This window comes from Tamandua tetradactyla, chromosome 3 (genome assembly GCF_023851605.1).
Source record: "Tamandua tetradactyla isolate mTamTet1 chromosome 3, mTamTet1.pri, whole genome shotgun sequence".
In the NCBI taxonomy this organism is placed as follows: Eukaryota; Metazoa; Chordata; class Mammalia; order Pilosa; family Myrmecophagidae; genus Tamandua; species Tamandua tetradactyla.
Window position 1 is genome coordinate 170,998,552 of NC_135329.1, and position 17,739 is coordinate 171,016,290.

The following is a 17,739-nucleotide window of genomic DNA, read 5'->3' on the forward strand; positions in this document are numbered from 1 at the left end:
TGTTTTGTTTTGTTTTGTTTTGATTTTACTATTATTACTTTTATTTTTTTCTCTATATTAACATTCTATATCTTTTTCGGTTATGTTGCTAGTTCTTCTAAACCAATGCAAATGTACTAAGAAATGATGATCATGCATCTATGTGATGATGTTAAGAATTAATGATTGCATGTGTAGAATGCTATGATCTCTAAATGTTGGGTTAATTTCTTTTTTTCCGTTAATTAAAAAAAAAAAAAAAAAGAGAAGGGATAATTGGAGATGAAGGGATACAGACTGTACAACGGGACTGGATATAAAAACTCAGAAATGGACAGCACAATACTACCCAATTGTAATGCAATTATGTTAAAACACTGAATGAAGCTGCATGTGAGGTATAGGTTTTTTGTTTTTTTTTCTTTCTATTATTGTTTTAATTCTTATTCTGTTGTCTTTTTATTTTTTTCTAAATCGATGCAAATGTACTAAGAAATGATGAATATGCAACTATGTGATGTTATTAAGAATTACTGATTGTACATGTAGATTGGAATGATTTCTAATTGTTTTGTTAATTCTTTTTTTAATTAATAAAAAAAAATGGTCATGGGCAAAAAAAAAAAAAAAAAATGTGATACATACATATGATGGAATATTATTCAGTTGTAAGAAGGAATGAAGTCCTAAAGCACATGACAACATGAATGAACTTGAGGACTTTATGTTGTGTGAAATAAGTCAGACACAAAAGGACAAATATTGTATGATCTCATTAATATGAACTAATTATAATAAGTAAACTCATAGACATAAAATCTAGAATACAGGTTACCAGGGGATACAACGAGGTTAAAAATGGAGAGTGGTTGCTTAATATGTGCAGTAAATAGAACAGTAGCATGTTATTGTGAGTATAATTAGTATGGCTGAATCGTGAGTGAATGCAGTTGAAAGGGGTAGTTTACAGTACATATGTCACCAGAAGGAAAGCAAGAGGTGAAAACATGGGAATAAATAACACAGTGACTCTGGTGGTGGAAAATGACTATGATTAAGAGTATAAATATAAACAGGTTTGTTCCTGGACTAGAACAAATATAAGACACTAGTAGAAGGAATTAATAATAGAGTAGTATATGGGATAAAATGTACCTATTACGTACTATGAACTATAACAGTATATCTTAATATTCTTTTATCAACAATAACAAATGTACCATACCAATCCCAGGGGTCAACAATCAGAGGAAATAAGGGATATTGAAAATTTGGGGTTTTTCCTTTACATTTTTATTTTATATTATTATTAGTATTATTATTTTGGAATAATGAAAATGTTCTAAAATTGATTGTGGTAATGACTGAACAACTATTTGATGATGTTGGGAGCCACTGATTGTATATTTTAGATAGACTGCATGGTGTATTAATAACATCTCAATAAAATTGAATTAAAAAATCAAAGCCTTTATATATACCAAAACAAAACAAAAAAATGGCACTGATTCAAATGAGATATGCTAAGAGAATGTTAACAATTTGTAGGCCTTAATACCACAAAATGAAGATCTCTAGACCAGTTGCCCCAACTAGTTTGGGATTGGTGGTTGACGATGAAAAAGTAACAGAGATGTAGAGAAGGTTGCTTGTGAAATCAGCTGCAATTTTAGGTTTTCTGAGAATAGTAGTAGTAGCCACTACTATGTGACTCTCTTTTTAAGAACTACCTATTCAAGGTAATATAATCAAATATATATATATATTTATACACACACATATAAAACTAATATTTGTTCTACTTTAATAATTTATAACAAAAATAGCTTAAAAACTATAAACATTCTTACCTGTTGAGAAAAGAGAGTGTAACTGTCCACCATAAGCAAGAAGGATACTAGATATAATGTAGGCAGGAAGAACTCCACCATGAAATCTAATTACCTAGAAAACAGGCAAATAAATGGGAAACTTCTGAATATTCATGCTAATGAAATATATGCACTTTCATATGAAATAAAAATGTTATTCTCTCCTGACATAGCCACATTTTATCAAAATTAATTTGATAATTTTATAATAAATTTGATAAATATATCAAAATTAATTTGATACATTAATTTTCATTAATGGGTATCAAAATTCTAAGGAGAATAAATGTTACAAATATACAGAATATTAGAAACATGTTATCTGAAATTATCATCAAAGGCATAATAAAGAGAATACATAATTAACTGGTGTATGCTACAAAACAATTTTTCAAGGCACCTTCATTAAGCATTAGTATTTCCAGGCATGATGATAAACACTTTACATGCACCTCTCACACTTTCCCCCCACCAAATCCTTTGAGGTAGGATCTACTCTTATTCCCACTGAAGAAATTCAGGCACAGGGAACCAAAAGAACTTGCACAATAAAAATGTAATAGATGGGCAAGTTCCTTTCCCATATCCTCAACAGCAAAATGGGGGCAATAATATTACTAAGTTATAGTGCTTATGAGGAATTAAATGTATTCATTTGTGTAAAGTACTTAGAATAAAAACTTATATATGATAAGCTTTCAGAAACTGTGAGCTGCTAATATTAACCTCTTTTGCTGCTTGCTGTCTTTAGAAATCTTGTACAACTGGGATTTAAAAAGCCTAAGCTCATTCTATCAGCTGGTCTAATCTTTGAGAAAACATGCCTATAACAAAAAAGTTTTATGTATTGTGGTTTTAAAAAAAAAATGCTTAAAAGGAAATTTAACTCTGGAGGCTACTCTTATACAAGCTTCAGCTGGATATTGCTATTTATCATGGTTTGCCAACTCCCAATCAAAACCATTCCTGACAACCCTAAAGAACTCCTAGGACTTTTACCTGAGATTCTACAAAGGTTCCATACACTATGATTACTTTCACCTACAACCTCCAGATGGGCTCCTAGGCCAGAAAAGGCCTGAAACTCAGAGGAGCCAGTCTCTCCAAGGTCAACTATTTCTATTCCCCTATTCCATAGTATCGACAGCCCTTTCCAACGTGAAAATGTTAGAATGGGCATAGCCCAAATGTCTCTAAAGAGTGGAAAAAGGTCAAAGGAAAATGTGGAGTTATAACAGAGAAGATAGGATTTAACAAATGAGTGTGACTGCTGGATCATTACATTGGTATTTCTTTTAGTCTCGTGTCTTGGAGCAGCCAGAAGAAAAAACATAAAATTGTGGAACTATAACCCATACCAAACTCTGAAATCTGTTCTATAATTAATTTTTGTAGTGTGCTTTGAAATTTATTGCTTTTTTGCATATGTGTTATTTTTCACAATAAAATGTTTTAAAAATAAGATTAAAAAAAAAGGAAATTTACTTTAAAGCATGTCCTGAATTCCATAGAAGTTTTTAGAACATGGATAGACTTCCCTGGAAAACTAATCAAAAGCTATAGAAGTGTATGCTTACACAAAATATTGCATAAAACCTAGATTCCTAAGTTAAAATACATTAGAAAAACTTAAAAAAGTTATATTCCATACTTACAATTTACAGTTTATAGCTTTGAGTGAGGGGAGAGTAGAGTTGAGAAAAAAGGGAAAAGGCCATTTTTCTACTTTATTACTAAATGATACTCATTGCCTTCCAATGATACACTCAGGAAATACACTACGTACATTAGTTATCAAGAGTATGGAAGGAAAGGTAAGTAGCATAGCAGGCTTGGCTTTGCCTCTCACTTGCTCTGTGCTCTTGGGTAAGTTAGTTTCCCCTTTTCTCTGTCTTCACCAGTAAAATGGAGAGAATAATAGCACTTATTTCATAGGGGGTTACGAGACTCAAATGTGCTCATTTGAATAAAGCACTGGGAAGAGTCACTGGCACATGGTAAGTGATCAGAAAACTAAAAAAAAAAAAAATCTATAAAACACAAGACTACAAATTTTGCTGAACTACAAATTACAGTGTTGTATGAGTACATGAAGTGTTACTATGACATTCTTTTAGGAAAAAATATTTATCAATTTGTTTGAGAATTGAGAAACATTTTTCATTTCTAGAAGTATTAAACATGAAGACATCATGTTAAAACAGGGGTTGGCCAACTATGGTTCACAGATTAAGAATGGTTTGGGGTCTTATTAGAGTGTAATAAAGAAAAAGAAGAAAGCGGTGGCGGCAGCAGCAGTACCAACAGAGACTATATATAGTCTGCAAGGCCTAAAATATTTATCTGACCTTTTACAGAAAATGTTTGCTAGCCTCTGCCTTACAGCATAAATTCACAAGGCAGTAAATTAATCAACCAGGAGTGTCTCTTACCTGTCCAAGTATTTGCGAAAAGGAAGTTTTAACTGTCACCTAGTTTAAAACAACGATTAAAAAAAGGTTATTTTCCCCAAATTCTTCTAGTTCACATCTTATTAAATTGAGCACTTCTGTATGTCTCTACGATAATTTACTTTTCATAATGACAAACCTAAAGGCACTCAAGATCTTAAAGAATCTTCTGAATCACTAATATCTAAATGTATTCAGTATTGTTCAGTATATTTTCCTAATACTATAATTTTTTGAACTCTGGATGAATGCCAGAATATCTTACTTCCAGATCATATCTGGAAGAAATTTATTGAATGATTGAATCCAGAGGCTATACATATCTTTGCTGAAAAATTAAGTACAAATTAACCAACCTACATAGCCAGTGCTTTAAAAGTCTAATTATATGGCTCTAAATATACTTGAGCTAAGCCAGGTCTGAGTATGTTTAATAAAAATAAGTTCCACATAATTCAAAACCAGGAGCAAATAGAGCCCACTGAGGAGTATTTAGGCAAAAATATTTTTAAAAGAAATTCATTATTGATTATCTCCACCACAAATATACCATTGAAAAGCCTGGGGAAAAGAGATAAATCTTTCATAAGGAGGTTATAAAATGACCATATTTTGTCAAAATATGGACCTTGTACTAGCAACGAAGCATTCATAAAAAGCATGGACATTCTGACACTATGCAGTATTTGGAGCCAAATTATTAATGCAATTCTTATTATCTCTATAATATGAAAAATTAAAAAGCACAAGTTAAAAACCATTACAGCCCAACAAAATCCTCCACTGTTAGAACTAAGAGAAGGCAAGACATCAAAGCATTAATAATTTCCATGAAATGTAAATTAATTCAAACCATAGTTCCAACTGAAACCTAGTTGTAGAAACAGATTCTGTTCATTTGACAACACCATCCTAGTTTACCACAAGAAAGTTAGTTCTAATAAAGAATCACAATATTTATGCTCGGTTTGAAATCGTCAAGCAAAAATAGGATATTTCACAGAAACCAGAAACCTGTGATGTTGTCATTATTAAAATGTACACTTCAAATACTTAAATTTGCAATCTTTGGAACATGGCATGTTCTAATACAGGGAGGTTCTCTTTCAGTTCATGAATCCACAAGTAAAAAAACTGTCACTCCCATGTCTATTTCCCTTCTCTTTGCAGGAATTTTGATTGTAAAACAAACACAGTATGCATTAAATCTTCACATATTAAAAGTAACAGAGTTTAAAATTAGCGAAAAGTAAAGAAAATCCTTAAACTAACCCAGCAGAGCAATAAAGCAATAAATATTGCCAGTTATTTCAGTAAAGATATGTGAGCTGATTTCATGCTGTTCTTCAATTTACAGCAGATTCTGGACTTCAGGCTTTCAAATTTAGAAAGTTAATTTTCAGTCTCAATTTTTATTTTATTTTTTATTACTTATTAAGATCTATACTTTCAAATGTTCAAGCTAAGGAAATACAAGGTGGTGCTCATGGGAAATATGGAGAATGTTTAAAATATTTTTAAATGTCTATTTCTTATATATTTTTAACTTCCACAATGCCATGCATCTGAAACTAATGAAAAAATACATGTTTCTAGCTTATTCTATAATTAAATCTTACTTAAAGATTAAACAAACACACAACTCACCTCATACTGACAGTCTGATGATGTGTACATTTTTAATAATGCTACATGACTGTCATTTTCTGGTTGAGCAATATGGAGTTTCAGAGAAATTTCTGTGGATGATGGAGCCCTAAAATGGTAATTTAAATATCAATTCCTAAATACAAAATGCTAGTAAACAACCATGGTTAAATCAATCCTCAGCAAATAAAAAAGAAATAATGTGGAGGAAGCGAGATGCCAGACATCTAAAAGCATTATTATTATAAATGGATACTTTTTCAGTTATATGAACAGTTGTTTGAATGCTCTTTCTAAGATACAGGAATAGGAGTAGAGGGTAGGAAGAGGGTTCATGTTTCAAGGAAGTACGGTTTAAGTTATATATCATTTAAATAATAATATTTAACATTATCTTAAATTATGGGCACAACGTTACATAAAGGATATCTACTATTTACTAAGAGGCACTTTAATAATTTATATGATTTAAACACCATAGTTTAAAATAAATTCTTTCATATACTTACTGTGCAATGGTTAGTGAGTCTTCATAAGACCAAGGAATATGAAGTTTATAGATACTAGTTATTTCTTCTGTTAAAACAAAAAAGAAATATGTATTACTAACCACTACATTACACCAAATGTTACATAAGCTACTACAATACCCGACTAATTACGCAATTACACATTTCATAAAAAAAAGTTATATGAGTTATATCTCATAAGAAACTATGGAGAATTACTAAGTAGTAATGAGTTAATTATAATTAGATTTACAAAGGATATTAGAGCATTTGGAAAGTACTAAGAAACTGGGAAAACATTTTTTAGCTACATCTGAATTACTACTATAATAGTATAGCAACATATGTAGTATTTTTTAAATGTGGATGAAACGGATGATGTTTACTCTTAAGAAAAATTTATATTTAACTCCTTAAAAACATAAACAGGTTTTCTATGATCATATATTTTTCTTTATACAGAAACACATGGAAGAGTAAGTATTATAGAAAATCCAAGTGAAGACCTACTAATTCTTCAAATGACAATACCATTTAACATATTTTTCAGAAAATATATTTACCTTTGACTCCTGAGCACTTGCTTACCACGTTGATTTTAAAAGCTTGGTATATCTAGTAGTAATTGACCACAAAAACAAAACAAAACAAAAATTCAAGTATTTATCTGTTTAATTAACTAAATAAATAGTAAAGTTAAATTAAATCCTTCTTGTTATAGTCAGGATAATTACCTGCCCAAAATTTAGAAGCTCTATATTGTAGAACAGTCCATTTGTATTTAATACCACTTTCCTTGAAGACAACCCTGTTGAAATAAAAGTAATGTACTACTTAGGATACCAAAAAATAAATAGAAATGTTAATATTAAAAAAAAAAGTTTACAGATTTTTACCTTCCTGTATGGAAGAGTGAGCTCCTAACAATGCAATCCTCCCATAATCAACTCTGAACAAAATACATTTGTAATGACTTTTCAACCACATCTATCTGCTTATAGAATAAAATACAAAATTCTGATTGGAGAAAGGTATGCTTTCTTGGTATATCTCTTCTTTTACAAATCTGCTATCATTAATGATATAGGTGATACAGAGTTAACATTGATTCTTTTCACAACAATGAAATATTTAAATATGTTTAAATATTAAAATAAATGGAATATTTAGAAAGACTGAAAGGATGGGGGCATGCCAAAAGGGCACAGGAGCCAATCTGAAAGAGCTCCTAATATCCAAAGCTGGAAAAACGTAAGCAAAAAATACATATAACAAGAGTATTGGGTTAATAACCCAATGAATAAAATAAATATCCATGAGTTCAAACTGAAATAAATAAAAATTGAATAAATAAATAAATGGTAGAGAAGAAGTAACTTTCCGTTTTGAAGAATTCCAACTGCTAAACATAAAAGGAATGAGATAAATACAAATAACCATTAAAATACCACAATAATTGCTACAGTCTAGATTCATGAATGGATACTAAAATTAGTGGGTTATTTTGAACAAACAGGATATTTTCATACTCTCAAAGTATCAGAATATTGATTACAAAAGGAACAATAGTAACTTTACAGTGGAGAAACCTGATAGACATCACTGTAAAGAAGGAATCAAGGTTAACCAATAATTAGACATACTGACATCATGTATTCTCTGTTATGAAACACTGAGAAAGGTACATCACTCCTGTGCTATTCTTGCCAAATATATTCAACCTCCATATAAACAGAAGAAAGCATTAAACAAATCCAAATTGGGGGATACTCTACAAAATAAATAACTAGTATACTTCAAAGGTGTCAAAGTCATGAAGAAAAGGAAAGATTGAGGGAACTGTCACAGATTAGAGGAGACAAAAGAGATGTAATAATTAAATGCAACGTGGAACCCTTGAACAGAAAAAGACATTAGAGGTAAAATTGGTGAAAACTGTAGTTAATCGTATTGTACCAATGTTAATTTTTTTAGTTTTGAAAATTGTACCTTGTCTATGTAAAATGCGAACATAAGGGAAAGGTGGGTGAAGGGTAGATGGGAATTCTGTACTCATTTTTAAACTTTTCTTTGTATCTAAAATTATTATAAAATAAAGTTTAAAAAATATTTAGAACTGGATAGATCATTTAAACAATCCAAACAGAGGGAGGCCAGAATAGGAATGAGAGCCTTTAATCCTGTATAGCTTAATATAATGTCTAGATACATCCCAGAGTATATTAAGCAGATAATCAAAAAGTATTGGCAAAGTCCTTGAGGGATGGCAGAAACAATATGGAACTATCAAATTTTACCACCAGGGAAACCCTGGATACTGTGTCAAACATTAGGGGCACCCAAATGAATGGGCCAAGCCCTTGTTCTTGAGGTTTGCTCTTGTGAAGCTTATATACATAGTGGAAAAACTTAGCCTGCCTATAGTTATGCCTAAGAGTCACCTCTGGAGGACCTCTTTTGTTGCTCAGATGTGATCTCTCTCTCTTTCTCTAAGTCCAACTCTGCAAGTGAAAACATTGCCCTCCCCCTTACATGGGACATGACATCCAGGCATGAAAGTCTCCCTGGTGGCATGGAAATGACCCCCACGGATGAGTCCAGCCCTGGCACCATGGAATCAACAATGCCATCCTGACCAAAAGGGGGTAAAGAAGTGTAACAAATAAGGTATCGGTGGCTGAGAGAGTTCAAATAGAGTTGAGAGGCTACTCTGAAGTCACTCTTAAGCAAGCTTCAGTTAGATGTTGCTACTATCATAACTTACCAAACCCCACCCAAAACCATTCCTGCCAATCCTAAAGAATACCTACGGCATTGTATAAGATTCTACAAAGGTTCCATACACTAGGGTAACTTTCCAGACCCTACAATCTCCAGATGGGTCCCTGGACCAGATAAGCCCTGAAATGCAGAGAGGCCAGCCTCTTCAGAACATCAACTAATTCCATTCCTTTATTCCATATTATTGGCAGGCCCTTTCAACATGAAAAAGAATGGCCATAGCCCAAATACCCCTAAAGAGTGAGAGAAAGATCAAAGGTGATGGTACAGTTATACAAAGAAGGTAGGGTTTAATAAATGAGTATGAGTGCTGAAACAGTATAATGATATTTCTTTTAGTCTTCAGTACCTTAGCGCAGTTACAAATAAAATCCCAAAATTGGAACTATAGCCCATTTCAAATCTGAAATCTGTTCTATAACTGTTGCAATGTACTTCGAAATTTATTGCTTTTTTAATATATGTTATTTTTCACAAAAAAGAAAAAAAAAGAGAAGTAAGAGTATAATAGAGAAGATAGGATTTAACAAGTGAATATGGCTGCTGAATCAGTATACTGATATTTCCTTTGGTCTCCAATGTCTTGGAGTAGCTAAAGAAAAAAATGAAAACTCATGGAACTATTACTCATCCCAAACTTTAAAATCTGTTGTATAACTACTTGCTAAAAGGTACTTGGAAATTGATTGCTTTTTTGTTATAAGTTATTTTTAACAATTAAAAAAAAAGTTGGGCAGTGTGATGGTGGCTCAGTGGCAGAGTTCTTGCCTGCCATGCCGGAGACTTGGGTTCAATTCCTGGTGCCTGCCCATGCAAAAAAGAGAAGCTAAAAAAATATTTAAAGAAATCTTGGAAGTTTCATTGGAAAGATAGCAATTCATAACCTTTATAACATTTTATGAAAAGGGCCAATATTTAGTATATATTGACATGAAAACATACAAACACACTACGCACACACATACACAAACTTATTACCTATAAATGTATGTGACTATGGTGAAATGTCTTTTAAAATTCATTCTCAAAAGATGATTCTCCAAAGAATCAAATCATTGAACCACATCATACAGTTATGCTAAGAATTACAGTTGAAATATATAATATTTAGTATTATGAGGCACTGCTTAATTGCAATGAAGTGTCAAAATTATTCAGCACTCTGCTAAAAATAAAAGCAACTAAGATTTCCATAAACAAAGTACTTACCAAAGGAAAAAAGATGTGTTACAGGAAGTTGTATAGATCGTGTTTCTTTTTTAAAGAATTCACAGTTTACAACAAACTGAAATATAAAAGGTTGGTTTATTAAGAAAAAATAGAATTAAATTTATAGTAAAATAGTGTCACTGGATATTTGAGCAGAAACTAAAGGTCTATAAATCTCAGCTTTGGAGCAAGAATCAGCTACCACATTATGATTCTGCCTATACTTAAATGACAATAATTTCTCAAAAAGAGATGCTAAGCTGAGAAAACTTGATAAACAAGTTTAATTTAACTTGTAGATGAACTAATAATCTATTAACAACAGAGTCACAGCAAGGTTTTTGTATAGTCTGTTTTAGGCATTTGGAGAGGAGTCACACTGGAGGATGGCTCAACACATTATGGGTCATAATTAATTCAGGCATAATTAGGAATTCAGATAATATATCTCTGAGTTTTTTCAAAGTCAAAAGGAAAATGTGATTTTGCTATACCTCTTTTTAAAAAATCCCACACTTATTAAGCTTCTACAGTCTAGTTAGACTACAAAAGGCTTTGGAGAAATACTGCAATTCATCTACAGATGGCTAATGTTATTTGACAAGATTATTTCAAGTTAACAGTGATGACAGTAAAGTGAAAAAAAGGTTCACAATGTATGAAGCAAGAAAAAGAAATGCTATCCCCCCAAAAAGCAAAGAATGAATGTGACAGCTGCATCATCATTTTAATTTTTGAAATAATACTTTTTTTCTAATAACATTTCTACAACTACAAAACAAATTTTGCTTTCAGCTGTCTGCGGTAAGAACTGTTTTTGGTAAAGGAACAATTTCATTAAAATAATCTACATAATGCAACCAATGCTTTTTATCTAAAGGAGCTAAAGAAGAAATTAATCTGAAGTTTAACTGTAGTTAGCAAGTAGTTTTCTGTCCACAGAAAGTGGAAAGCCAGTGAGGTCTATTATAGGCTTTTCCTGATAACTACTATTTGGATGTTTTTCAGGTAGTTGCTTTGTTTGCCTTTTGGGTGGATTTTCTATAGTTCTGAAAGTGAAAACAGATGAGGGAAATTGCTATTAGATTGTACAACACACGTGGAAGAAAAACGAAGAAAACATGTTAATGGGCTTTGCTTTTATTCTCTCCTCTTCACTTACAAGGCAAACTACACAGCTGTTTTCATTATAGAAAATAACTCTTAAAATATTAGAGAAATTATTTACTGAACAGGATTATTTACTGTATTTTTACAAAGTACAGTTGGATGATTCACTGCCTGAGTCATGAAAGCAGTTTTTACAAACAGTTTAAAATAACTTTGTAAACATTTAAAATAATATAATTTTTATCACTGCTTTAAAATTTTGGCTATGCCTTTAGAGTTACACAATGGATTAAGTCCTAAACCACGAAAGACATTAGCATCTTCCTATAAAACATCTGAGACAAGTAGCTCCAATGTGTTTAGTTATTTTGTTTTTTGTCATCAAAAAATGCAGATATATGATTGGGTGGTATGATGACAGCTCAGTGGCAGAATTCTCGCCTGCCATGCCGGAGACCCGCTCCCTGGTGTCTGCCCACGCAAAAAACAAAAAATAAATAAAAAATTAAAAAATGCAGATGATTCCATATTTTTATTTCAAAAAATATATTAAGATATGGGTTGATCCAAAATTTTTCATAAGTATCTGTTTGAATATATGTATCCTCTTGACGATACATTTATTAGGATGTATACAGGCTGTTTAACTCAGACATGTAAAAAATTATGCAAGGCCCTAAGTTGTCATCCTAATCAGACAGGGTTGTATAACAGCAGTCAGAAGTGTTACTTTCCAAAGAGTGATAAGACATATTATATATTTATTAATCTGCTAAAACTGCCTATTTGCAGAAAGGCTAATTAATTCCTTGGAATAACCAGAGCAGAGCTTTCCAAGTTTGGGGAAGGATGTTAGATTCATTCCAACTTACCTGACAGAATACCCTTAAAGAGAGCTTTTAGTATTGAAGATGTTGAATTACCTCTCACTTGAGCTAAGCAAAAAAAACAACGAATCCATTATAAGGTGTTCGTGAGACTCAAGCTTTGATTTGACTCCCAACTGCACTCCCCTTTCTCCTTTTCCTACTTCTTTAAAATTTTCCTACTATTTTGGCTACAAGTCTCAGTCAAGCATCTCATTCAAGAAACAGTTTTTGATAATTTATGCGGTTGTCACTAAAGACTAAGGATATAAAGTAATTAAAAATATCTAGTCCTTACTCTAAAGAGTTCATAATACAGTGATGGTAATAGAGAAAAATGAATTATAACTCAATGTAATAAGTTTATCAAAAAAGTTACACACAAAGTATCATTAGAGTGAGTAAAAGTTTACTAGAGAAGTCTAGAAAAGCAAAAGAGAGGACACTTAGACTGGCTCTCAAAGGATAAGTTTGGTGGTAATATGGGAAAAGGAGGATGCAGAGAATGTTTTATCTCTATGTATTTACTCCCTTCTTTCTCTCAAAGTCACCATTCTTTTATTTCTGCTCCCATTTCCATAGTATAAGCCCTCATAACCCCTATAAGGTGCATGGTCTTCCTGCTTCTGATACATCCATCATCATAAATAGATTAATTTTCCAAAATGCATAGCTCTTATCACATTAATACTATGGTGAGAATCTTACAGGTCCCTACTGACTTATGAATTCTGTAGTGTCCTGAATCCTCCAAACAAGAGATTCTGCAATATGGTGATTAATCACTTTCCCAGAGTGAATTTACTATTCTCACTGTTCCTTTGTCTAAATGAGTGCGTTCCATTAGAACTTTCTGCAATGATGTTACTTTTGAGTACTTGGCATTTGGCTAATGTAACTGAGGAATTGAATTTTAAATTTTACTTAAATTTAAATAGCCATATATGCCTAGTAGACCCTAATTAGATAAGAAAGGTCTAAAATGTACATTTTATTTATTCAAATCCTAACCATCTTTTAAGTCCATTCCAAATATCACCTCATCATAAAGCCTTTATTTATTCTATCAATTAGAGATATCTCCATCTTTCACTCTTTCATATGCTTGCTATATTCTGATTTGTATTATATATTTTGGGGTACATCTTTTATTTGTACCCTTCCCTATGCCCCAAATATATTTCTCTCCCCATACTCAACAGTATGTAGCCTTCTGAGAACAGGTTCCAGGTCATCCTCATTTGTGTGCCTCCTATAGCTCCTGGCCTATAGTCTTGCACTTAAAAAGGCATGCAAAAATTAATTGCTTTTGAAAGAATGATAAAGTGGAACTAGTTCCACTTGGAACAAGTGGACCTGTGTTTATTTTACTTAGTTCAAATTAATGTAGATGGCTCTAATGGTTTAGCAGTCTTAAATGGCTCACCAAACTGGCCATTGTTTTGTTCAGTCTCTACTCAGGAGAATTCATTAAAAATTTACTTAAAAATTTTGCATGTGCATCCGTAAACTATTCTGATAATCTTAATCTATTTGTTACCTTACCTTACTTCCAAGAATAGATGGTACATAAACAACAAGATGGGACAAAGCTGGATAATCTTGAAGTCTTAATGTCAGAGACTAAAAAAGATAAAGATAAAAAGCTGATTTTTTTTCTTAGGGCATGCTCTTAACAATGCATGTTAAAAGAAAGAAAAATTGCAAAAATATATTTCTTCATTGATCAGTTATCAACAAAGCAGACTCCAAACTATGTTCAGTACTTCATAAAATTTCCATGTTTACGTTTTCAGATCACTAATCCTCCTGAAAGTAAAATTCCTAATAATTAGGTTAAACATACTGCCAAAAATATTTTCAAATGATATCCCTTCATGTAACACTGAATTTAATTATTTTACACAATTTTTGCCAGATATGATGTCTTTCTTTTTGTAATTTGGCTATATATTTTTATAGTGTTAAAACATTAATTTCTATGTTTATGTTGGTAGTATATAACAAAACACTCAATAGTTGATAAATGAATGGATGTCAAAAGTAGTAGATAGATTAGTTGCAATTTAATCTTAAATGATCCTAATCCAGTCCGAGTAATAAAAAATTGCTAGGTAATTATGTATATGAACATTATCCCCTGAATTACTATTTAGTTAAGTAGCATAAAGACACAATAAATCTGAACACCTCACTAAACAAATAACTATTTCTCCTCTCAAAATTAAACCATATCCTATAGTCATTTTGAAGAATGAACAGGTAATAGATTGGTCTATTTAATGAAAAGCCAAGCCACCAAAACCAGTTTTGCCTTGCTTTGTTTTTTCCTAGAAGAGACGTAGGGGCGAGGATAGTTTTACATTGTACCAATATAGTTGCATTGAGAAATTTCTCCAGACACTTAGTTTTCTCCAATCTTTTTCGGAAGCACTGTTGTGGGCAACTAAAACAGAGGTGATGAAGCTAAACAACTGTCATGGAGTGGTCTTCTAACAACCTGCACTGGATTTACTTGAGAATGCCTGTTTAAACATAAACTTCTGGGTTTCACCCTATACTTAAGTCATCCAAGTCTCTACTACAGACTTACTATGGTATACTGTTGAAAGAGCCAGGTATATATCACAGCAAATGATAACTTAGAACAGTGAGACAGATGGTAAATGGTACTACAGACACATTAATTAGAAAGAACTTAGATACTCTGTTTAGTTATTCACTTGACTAGCTTCTGAATATTTATTCTCAGAATGCCCCTGTTGAACTTTAAAAAGTTTTGCTGGAGGTTATCATCTATTTATGAAAAATTCAGACAGCAGAGATGTCTGAAAGTGGTATGATTTTCATTTGTAATTACTTTTGTTGAGATACTAATATGAATAAAACCCACAATTTTTTTTCACTTTAGTGTTTCTTATCCCTTCAACTTCATGACAAAATAATTTTGTGCACCGTTTATAAATACTAACAAATTATATATAACTTTGAATTTCACACTATAACGGAAAACCTTATATATAATTAATAGTAAAAATTCTCCTCCACTGGGAACAATTAAGATTGTAGAATATTTTACTTCTTATTTTCTCCTTCTCTTTCAGCATTCAATATAAAAAAGTAAGCAGGTGGAAAAGCTTGCTCTTCTGCTCTTTGGCCAGCTGTTACTTATACTTAGAGCAAGCAACATAGGGTCTGAGAGTTAGATGAAGACACTGATCTTTAGAGATTAAAAAATAATAATGTAGGAATTTTATGGTTTGAGGACTACCTTTTTAAAAATAGAAGCTAAGTACATTTTAACAGGTTTTTAATCATTTCTTCTTACCTCTAAATTATAGATTGGATAGAATATCCAAACTGGAATGCATGGGCCAGAAATCAAACCCAGGTCTCCTGCATGGCAGGTGAGAATTCTACCACTGAACTACTCTTGCACCCCCAGATTTTATTTTTGCAGTACAGATTTACTTGAAGACTGAAAACTATTGAAACTGGCATAAGATTATCAGTTATGATATATATAATTTGGATATTAGAATGTATATTTTAAATTAAATTTTAGAAGTACTTTGCTTTGCAGCAATAGATTTTGAGAGTGTATGCAAATTAGTTATCTGAAAAAAGCCTTGCTAATCTATCACGGTTGTATAAAGAAATCACTAACCATTATTAAATAAATTTCTGCTGTGACTTACTATCTTGGACTACTAGAAAAAGCAGATCAAGTTACCCAAGTGCTTGATGACAAAGTGATGACGCTGATCTGAAAAATGAATATGTGTCTCTTTGAGATGCCTACTTCCCAACTGCCAGTAGTTTCTCCTTCAAAATGGACTTTAAGTACATTACCCAGCTTATATTTTAAGACAGATCATTCCAAACATAAGCTCAAATTTAATTTTTAAAAATCCTTCCAGCTCCTTTGGTATGATGCTATAACATACAGAGATTTAATTTTTAAATTTCATTTTATTAATTAAATTAATTTCCTTTTTTTCCAAATGAAAACGTACTAAAATTTAATCATCCATAAAAGCTGTAATTCAATCTGACAGTAAACCACAAGAAGTAATATCAGAGTTGGATTAGTATATTATGTATTTTAGCTTTGAAAGCTATATAATCAGTTATCCCATATATCCTATAAAAGACCCATTTTTCCAAAGCATTATGCATAATTTTAATTAGAATATAATGACAGGATGATAATTCATAATTTTTAAAATATAAAATGAAGTTAATGACTCAAAAAAGTTATCTGCTGCAATGAGTTGAGGGGAAATTTCAATCTGTATCATTACATATAAAGTATAATGGTTCAACTTTTTACTGCTTGACAGGGAAGAATCATGATAAAAAGGTCAACATGAAATCATTTGATTATAGTAGCAATATCTAACATTTGAAATGCATCCATGGCCTTTTGTACAATCATATTAGAGTTAAGTATATTTATTTTCACATCTGTTATAACTGCTATTGCAAAGGAGAAATACTATTGTCTTATTTTCCAAGAGATACATATAGAGCAATTTTTTCTCCAGGGAACTTGTGCAAACCATAGATCTAAATCCTTCCCATAATATATAAAACAGGAGAAATCTCTTCAGATTTATTTTCTGAAGTCTGGAATGCTGGCACTTTCCAATTAAGCAACAATTCTTCATTTCTGTAATTTTGCTCAGAGCTGTTGCTTACTGTGGGTCTAGAGCAGCAGACATGATTTCTTTTTAGGCTTCTTTTCCACTGGTGTTTTTCTATTTATCTGTCTGACCAGATCATAAAATATCTTATTAACACTGATCTTTCACTTTGCAGAAGATTCTAAAAAGGCACCAATGTCTCGCATAATCTGATCCTGTTCTTTGCCAGCTACTCGTTTATCTTTCAGTTCGCATTTATTGCCAACCAAAATCACTGGAACATCTTCTGTGTCTTGACCCATATTATCTGTTCCCTCAGGCCCTTTGGGTCATTAAATGTAGACTGACCTGTAATAGAATGTACTAGTGAAAACCCTTGGCCATTCTTCTTATACAAAGCCCTCATTGCTGTAGATTGCTCTGTCTCTGCAGTTTCCGGGATTTCGAACATACACTGTTGGCAATCTACTTCATCTTTGTTTCTGTAAGAATCTTCTATCATGGGATCATATTTTTCCACAAAAATTTCCTGAACAAAATGAACTGTCAAAGCAGACTTCCCCACACTTCCTGAACTAAGGAGCACTTGGTTGTACTCACACATGGTGTGGTTTAAGTACTAACAATCCCCCCAGTTTGGCACCTCCTCCACCATCTCCTCCTCCCTAAAT

At 32.0% G+C, this 17,739-nt stretch overlaps 1 protein-coding gene and 1 pseudogene across 2 annotated transcripts in view; both read right to left on the reverse strand.

Annotated features, from left to right (window-relative positions):
* PGAP1 (post-GPI attachment to proteins inositol deacylase 1) overlaps nt 1–17,739 on the reverse strand; it is a 128,947-nt gene that overhangs the window by 36,382 nt on the left and 74,826 nt on the right. For both annotated transcript variants that reach the window (XM_077154538.1, XM_077154537.1), the window contains exons 13-20: nt 13,968–14,045; nt 10,447–10,522; nt 7,191–7,264; nt 7,020–7,071; nt 6,457–6,523; nt 5,948–6,056; nt 4,283–4,321; nt 1,830–1,923 (exon numbers count right to left, since the gene is read on the reverse strand). In XM_077154538.1, the coding sequence (XP_077010653.1) occupies nt 1,830–1,923; nt 4,283–4,321; nt 5,948–6,056; nt 6,457–6,523; nt 7,020–7,071; nt 7,191–7,264; nt 10,447–10,522; nt 13,968–14,045 (589 nt within the window). The remainder of the gene's footprint in view (nt 1–1,829; nt 1,924–4,282; nt 4,322–5,947; nt 6,057–6,456; nt 6,524–7,019; nt 7,072–7,190; nt 7,265–10,446; nt 10,523–13,967; nt 14,046–17,739) is intronic.
* On the reverse strand, nt 14,068–17,716 carry LOC143677911 (ras-related protein Rap-1A pseudogene; annotated as a pseudogene).